At 35.3% G+C, this 8,453-nt stretch overlaps 1 protein-coding gene across 1 annotated transcript in view; it reads right to left on the minus strand.

Annotated features, from left to right (window-relative positions):
* LOC142436553 (thyrotropin-releasing hormone-degrading ectoenzyme-like) overlaps positions 1-7,762 on the minus strand; it is a 184,874-nt gene extending 177,112 nt beyond the window's left edge. Inside the window, exons 1-3 of the mRNA XM_075540127.1 lie at positions 7,756-7,762; positions 7,455-7,609; positions 4,334-4,447 (exon numbers count right to left, since the gene is read on the minus strand). Of these exons, the coding sequence (XP_075396242.1) occupies positions 4,334-4,447; positions 7,455-7,609; positions 7,756-7,762 (276 nt within the window). The remainder of the gene's footprint in view (positions 1-4,333; positions 4,448-7,454; positions 7,610-7,755) is intronic.
* Positions 7,763-8,453: the final 691 nt, after the last annotated feature.

Consider the following 8,453-nt stretch of genomic DNA (forward strand, 5'->3'; position numbering starts at 1 on the left):
CGGAAGTATTCCCTACATCAATAAGATTTCAGGACCAAACAACAGAACAAATGAAATGTTAACCAAGCTTTCTAATTTTCTATTCCCCACTTGCCAAATATTCAACAGAGTGCGTATTATTGCTCACAAGAATTATATCTCTACATTTAAACTAGAAAAACATGAACTCAATAAGTTTGTTTATGCCTATTTATGTTTGCCAATAATTTTCTTTACTTCTTTTTTAATGAAAATAAAATTACTTAAAAGGTGAGTGTAAATTTATTGTCATGCCTATTAAAGTTTCCTTTGTTGGTGCACATTACAAAGAAACTGACTCTACTGGCACCATTCATTTTTATTCTCTTACTTTTGCCCACATTAGAAATCACTGAGGACAATTAGCAAGGGTTTAATACATATATATATTTTTTGTAATGTCCTAAGCAGTAAGCACCATGAAGTGAACTTCATGATTCGACATTATTTGTCACTCTGCCAATTTGTCTCTGTCAAAATCGAGGAAGAATAGCCAGTCTGCAGACCTTAATGAGTGTAAAACTCAAAACCTTATTATTGGATAAGGCTCTGTACCATGCCAATTCATGTAATAAAAGAACATAGGCCCAAGTAAAATGATTGTCATTGTAGAAGCATTCCTTTACAATGCCACCTTCAGGAGACTCAAGGACACACTGACAATAGAAAAACATGGACTATCCTAATTACAATGAAAGACTATCTAATATGAACAGGCCTCTGATGTAACCTGCATCAGCATCGGATCTATGAACAAAGAGTTCGTCACAGCCTTTATTTGTGCATCTTTTCATAGCCTCTTTCAGTTTCAAATGATAAAGACCCCTTGAAGACTAGCAATCACATGTTGTTTTAGTCTTTCTTTTTCATCCTTTGAGGAAACAATAAGATTTAATACAGCTGCTATCAACAGCAAACCATAAATTGATCCATCCAATAAAGTTGTCACTAACAGCCAACTTTGATAAAATAATGTCAAACAAAAAGACCACTTGCCCCTTGAAATGTACCCTTAGCCCTGAGCTAAGGAAGTTGCTTCTAATGATCTTGACAATTCTCTTTGATGAATGAAACATTATCTAAGGCTTATATTCCTATAGAGTACAGTAGTTTCTGTTGCCAGTAGAGAGAAGAATTGATTTGGTGAGATTGAGTCCTGATATAAAGTTGATAGAAATTATTTTGTAATCTAAACATAATTGATATAAATCTATAGAGTGTCAGAGTGGTCTACTAAGGTTGGAAATGTTAGCGAATTCTCTCTATAAAATCGATGCACGGTTCTAATGGAGCATTCATTTTCCAGGTCCAGGTTGCTTGCTCACATTTATTTAGAAATTCAAACATTTCAAAGGCTCATAAGTCTTTTTATCTTCACAACAAACAAGCAAACAAACAGTGAGCTTAGTACATCAGTAACAGAGTCCAATTTTTCAAATGATAAGCGTGAGCCAGTGAGGTACAAATACTTAGAGAATGTCTCCCATTCATTGGCCCACCTTAAATCATATTTCATGAGATATCCAAAGTTGACTTCTTTGTTTATGAACCAAATAGTCACACATGTTGTGTTACAACTGTAAAAGCTAATTATTTCTATGTTATAAATGGGCTCTGAAAACACACACACATCGTCAGATTTCTCTAATAGTTAAGCAGACAAAGCAACTATATACTAGCCTTGATCAATATGGAAGCTTTATTAAGAATACAAAATAATTTGAAGCTACTTTACCGATACTCTACAGAAGGTAGATAGACCAAAGAAACCTCTTTAATAAAATTAAATCGAATTTCAAGGCATGAGCCTTCATGCCTAAAAAGAATTAAAGTATTGTTTTGAAATTAAAAGTAAAAGAGGTCAGCTTCCTAATTTTTTTTTTCCTGACATGGGCCTGACTTTTGGTTTTTCTATTTTAGTCTCAGCACTTGTGAAGCCTAAGCCGTGCATTTCTAGCGAAGCTTTTGTGCCTGTCACAACAGTATGAGTTACTGCTGACGCAGCTGTCTCTCCTATTCCTCTGCGTATTTCTTTCTCTCTTTTGCTGACGCCATTATGTAAAATATTGCTGGTACAGCCGTGAACCCACTTAGTACTCTCTCTTTTTTATATGGCTAACTTAAGACTTTCTCTAAAAGGAGATAATAGTATCTAAAAAGTCCATTTATTTAGGGCTCCTTCTTACAGATTGTGTGTGTTTAATACATTGGGAGCTCTCTATAAACCAAATAAGGCAAGCTACTGAAAAAAAGTGTCATCAAAAAGGAACGTATTTTAATTTTTATAATAGGAATGCAGAATTATCATCATAGGACTTGTTATTTCTCATGAATAAATGTCCTTAGTTTTATAAGGAAGTTTTCCATCTCACTGTAATGGTGTCCAGTTCTTAATGATAAAATGTAGATTTCAAAGACATATAGCTGATATCTTGATCACCACAGGTTTCTGCTCTTTCATTGCTTGACCTGTATTCTAAGAAGGGCAAAGTCTCACTTATGTTATTGAGACATGATTTTTTAAATACCCCTTACAAAAGAATGTTATCAGTGACCTATGTTGATAACAATGGGAAATGATGAAGAAATATTTTCTTTCAAAAATTTCTCAAAAAAAAATTCAGTTATTTAACCTTAATCTTACTGTTCAATGATTATCAAGGATGTCATGTGTAATTCTGTTCATTATTTTTAATCTAAGAGGTACTCATCTTTTTCATAATTATGAATGGACAAGTTTTATTTCTTAATGAAGCGAAACCAACAAAAAAAAAGAAAAACCTTTATCAGTATGATTAACATATCATTTGTAATAAGGACATCTTTTAATATTGAAACATAATGAAATTTTAAATCAGTAATAATCCACAGCACAATAAAAATTAAATGAAAAGTATAAGCAAAGTTGGTTAAAAGTCATCAAAAAACCAAAAGGTACTTCTGTTAATGTTTCAATATCCTTAAACATTTAAGTTATAATATTTCATTTTTGTTAAAGAATACATAAAATAATATTTCTTGTGATTATTGATATTTTTGCATATATATGAAGAATTTTTAATTACCACCAGTATCATAATAAAATAATTCTTATAAGATTTTAACAAAATTCTTTATGTGTACACCGAGCTATACAAATCTAAGTAAACATACATTTATTCAAAGTAAACGCCTTGCTTTTAGAAGACATGGGCAAAACTAAAGGAACATAATTAAAAGATATCAAAAGGGAATTACCATTGCAGCATTTCCTCTGAGGAATGTGTAAGGTCACATTATTTAATCAGCATGAGTTAGTTGAATTAATGGTAAAGAAGTTGCAACATGACTTTCATATTCCAGATTTCCCCTTGGTTTACATTATCTGAACATCACACTTGGAATAATGACTTGAAATTAGATAATCACCTATTCATCTTGGTTTATAATATCTAAAAAGGTATAAAAACTATATCACTTATGATGTATCACAGATAAAATTCTATCTTTTTAAGTTGGTTAAATTTCTGTACTTAGAAATTTTTACACATTACTACTTACAATAAATTAAAATGTTAAATGGCAAACCTCCATATATCCAGGGTGCAATTTAAAATCCTTTTACTTGATATAAGCACACTTAATGTTAATATTAATAATATTAATGGAAGCTTATATAAGATGGGAAAACTTACAAAATAAGGAATATACAAACCACATTATCTCCCCATTTTTCTTACAAATGTGCTTGAACATCACTACATAAAAAACAACCAACTCGACTTCAGGTTCAAATGTGTAAGTACCTTGCTGGAGTCTGAGCAAAATTTACACTGTTCTTCATAAGTAAAGTGAACGCATACTTACATGATTTAAGCTTACTGTTATGTTACATAAATCTCTGAGCACAATGCACCAAATACTTCAGCTATGTTTTTTTTGTTTCATCACATGCAAGAAATAGTAAGGTCTCACATAGCCACATACTGAAATACAGTATACATTGAAAATATCACTTATCAATTACTTCTACCTTCTCTGTTGTGAAGGATGTTTTATCTGTATTATCAAATACCACAATGTTAAATATTTCCACTTGGATAAGATGTACTATTTCAACATCAATGTATAATAAACAAATTGCTATTTCATTGCTAATACAAGGTAACTTTTTATATCACTATCATTTCTGTAACTGGTTCCTTTATTACTAGATATGTACATTTTTCATGCATCGCTTGTATTTTCAAGCATGTTGGACCGTACCAATAGCCTGAAGCAACACCAGCTCAGCCTGGCACTGGGCTTCCATCTGACTCTGGAAGAGTGCACTTACCATGTTCCAGCCGGGGTACAGATAGTCTGTGCCAACAAATTCAAAGTAGTGAGCAAAGCCTTCCTTCAGCCACACGTCTTCCCACCAAACAGGCGTCACAAGGTCACCAAACCACTGTCGTGACAAAATGAATTGATACAGATATACTTACAATATGGTCCAGAATTATTTCATCTAAAATTAAATATATCAAACTGTAATCATCATAACTGGAGTCATTCCCCCATTGATTTTATGATCTTAAAATATGTGTGGCAAGACTGTATTGATTTATTCAACTGCTTGGTTATACTTGTCAAATACACATATATTTCAAATAAGGATGAGAAAAATTATCAAGAAACACAAAAAGAATAGTTAATCTGAAGAAAAAAGTACAAATGAGAAAAAAAAAAGTCAATGACAGTTGTCCTCGAATAGCTGAAGGTCTCTTATGTGGATGAGAAGAAGGATTGTTTCTGGTGGTCCCACAAAGGGTGAACCAGAACCAATGGATGAAAGTTCTGGTTAGTAGATGTCTGCTGAAAGACGCCTGAAGATAGAAACTACTGTCTCCAGAGATAGTGAACAACTCATCACAGAAGGTACCAAAGCATCACCTTCCAGTGGCAAGAAATATTCACAGGAGACACCAGCTGTGTGCCGGAATGAAGGAATATTAAGGTGCTCCACACCCAATGCTACATGATATTATTATAATGAGCAACTGAGGCATAACATTCCTCCATGTCCCTTCAAGAAAAATACTGCAATTTCTCTGGCCTCTGATCAAATCATGATGCATTATTCTGAGTCCCTTTAATAGTTCAACAAAAGGGTAAATAAATATCTTTCATTTTTCAAAAGTATACATATATATGTATGTGCTTTTTATTGCTGGAAAATATATATATGTATATATTCCATGAATTATCCTAAAGATTTTGCAATCCAGCAGTGAAAATTCAGACAGCTGACATTTTATTGGGGATGGTGTGAAATGAGAAAGGCAAAAATAAAGAAGCACATGAACCCTATCGTTTCAGATTGTGATAAAGCACGATAAAATATGATCAGGGGAGAAGGTCCCTTTAGATTGGAAAATAAAACCAAAAAAAAGATCCCTCTAACTAGGTGACATGTGAGCTCAGACTTTAATGACAGAAGGAACCAGCCATGAGAAAGCCATGGGGAAGAAGATTCCAGGCAGATGTAATGGTTGGTGCCATCACTGTGGTAGAAAAGAACTGTTTAGGAAACAAAAAAGCCAACGGGGCAACAATGCCGTAGGCCAGGCGAGCCAGGAGCATTCCACAGGAGCAAGGAAGAGGCGGGTTATAAACAGTCATTAAGAGTCACAATAAAGACTGCGATGACTGAACATTCCACTATCCAAAAGTAAGTATCATTTACCCAAGAAGATCTCTAAGAAAATAAAGTAAGAGAGTACCCTAAAGTTCTTGATCACAAAATATAAAGTTTTTAAAAATAATGTTTACTTTTAAAAATGCACGTTTTACCTTTAAAATACGTCTATTGTAAGAATCACAGGAACATGAGTATTTAGCGGGAATGAAGAATGGCAGAATGGCATAAAATATAAGTAGCAGTAATAGTTGAACATTTTTGGAGGTGTCTCTTATTTTCTGGTTTGTTCTTTCACAGTAAATAGCACAGCACCACTAAATGATCACAAGGAAGTTATGTAGACTATCGAATAAAGGGAATCCAGTTTAATGAGCCACTGAAGCATTAGCAGTGCGGCCTTACCGCTACAGAACTATGCTTCTAACCAGGAGCTCCAGGGGCAAAGTGAGTTACACGCTGGGTGGTTAACTCCAAGGTCAGCAGTTGGCACACTCCAGGTGAGAAAGATGGGGCTCTCGACCCCTGTAAAGATGTACAGACTTGGAAGCAGGGGCAGTTCTGCTCAGCGAGTTAGAGTAGACTTGACGGTAGGGAGTTTGTGCTTTGTTAATGCTTCTAATTTGTCATTCATAGGAACATGCAAGGAAAAAGTGCTTTTTCCTGCAAAGAATTTTATGCTTAGGTGAAAACTAGATTCTCCCCCATGAAAGAGAAGCCCTGGATATCTGAGCAATGGCACCTCAGATAAAGAGGCGCACATCCCCAACGTGACCAGGATGCCGGTACCAGCATCTCTCCATCACAACTTCACTGCAAAAGGCAAATATCTAAGGAAAGGATCCCGAGCTCCAGAATCGTTTGCCAGTTCATTTATTGGTACTTAGCATTTCACTTCTCACTGAAACCTTTTTGCACCCCACTCTTTAAGTTTTGATAGATTATATTTTTGGTGGATTATGATAAATTAGAATCATACTGCAGCATGATAAAATGCCTAATGTTTTCAGCTAAAGCCTGTACACAGTTGTGGTAATCAGGGCAATTATTACTTCTTACTAGAATGAGCGTATGTTTTTCGGTGTGATTTTTTTTCCTTCAATAAATTCAGGATTCCATAAGCCCTGCAAAAGCTCGACGATTCTTTCCACTCATTGTAAGCAAGTGTATAAAATCAAAGTGAAATTAATTTTATCTTAGCTTCACTACAAAGTTGACTATTTTGCATATGAATTTCTAAACATGCCAAGGCAAAAAATATCAATCATTTGAGAACAAAGAGTCTACGGCTGAGTTAGTGAAAGACTTCCTAAGTGTCTGTGTAATGGGGAAAAGGGAATAGCAAATTGATTTCAGCAAAAGCACATTTTGACACGTACACAAAATTCAGCTGCATCTTGCAGCAATGCAATAAATCATTGCTATCACTGCATTTACCATATACACACCCCAATAATCACAGAGGATAAAGCAGAGCTGACAAGGAACAGTGGCCCGAGAAGGACTCTACACAGGATGCCGAGTGGCAGAGCCGCCTCATGACTCAAGTCAACGGAATAAGAGTTGCTTTTTCAATATACTGTGTGTTTGTTTTGTTTGTGCTGCCATCCAGGGGAAAATGACTTATCTTCTAGGAAGAATTAAGCAGTCCTCAGTGGATAATTAAAACTTAATTAGAAGGATGATACTTTAGCTCCTAATCTATGTATCTGAAATCATTCTACATTCTCAATCGTTTGCACATTATACTTACACCTGATCTTTTTTTTTCTCATACCTGGTGACATATCTCATGAACAATGACCATGGTGACATCCAGCAAATAAGAAATAGATGACATACTGGGATCCAGTAGTATTCTTTGTTCCACAAAAATACTTAGTCCCCAGTTCTCCATAGCAGCATACGGATACTTAGGCACAGCTAAAAGATCTAGAAACAGAATAAAACAGTTCCAAAGACTTTAATAAAAATACCAGTTTCTAAACCTGTATCCTAAAATAAATTCAGAAATCCTAATTAGAAGGGAGTATTGCTCTATTTTGGTCACTCTTTTTTTATTTCCTAAATTAACCTACCTGTCATGTCTGTATGACAGCAGAAATAGAGGCTATCCCTGTAAATTATGGTCAGATCCATTCATCACAGTTGCTTTTTAAACCCAATGATATGGGTGGCTGGAAGTATTGGCACTATTACTGATCTCGTAAGTTGCAGGAACGTAGAGAAACCCAAGGCAATAGACATCCACAAAGTCAAATGCACTGGGTCTTCTAAAGAAAATACCGTATATGCTCGTGTATAAGCACAAAAAATGTGCTGAAAAACTGAGGTTCGGCTTATGCACGGGTCAGTGGTACCCCAGCGAGGTGTAACATCTCATGGGCGATTGTCGTTCCTCCACTGTTCATTTGAAGCCCCGCTGACACTGCAGGGCTTTGAATGTTTGTTTACTCACATCTAACCAATCAGAGGCGTCCTATGACGTGGATGGCTCCAATTCGCAGAAGCACCCGTAGTGATTCACTTATGTAGACAGTTGAACTGGTAAGGATGTGTCTGTGGCTGCGCTCTGTCTCTCCCCTCGGGTCTCTGTGTTAATTCACATCCTGCATTTCCCACCCTAGGCTTACACTCGAGTCAATCAGTTTTTCTGGTTTCCCAGGTAATAATTAGGTACTTCGGCTTATATTCGGGTCGGCTTATATTCTAGTATATACGGTATTTTCAATTCAGTACTGGGCATACTATGCTCTGACTTTCACTTCCATATTTC

This window comes from Tenrec ecaudatus, unplaced genomic scaffold (assembly GCF_050624435.1).
Source record: "Tenrec ecaudatus isolate mTenEca1 unplaced genomic scaffold, mTenEca1.hap1 Scaffold_398, whole genome shotgun sequence".
NCBI classification, from domain to species: domain Eukaryota; kingdom Metazoa; phylum Chordata; class Mammalia; order Afrosoricida; family Tenrecidae; genus Tenrec; species Tenrec ecaudatus.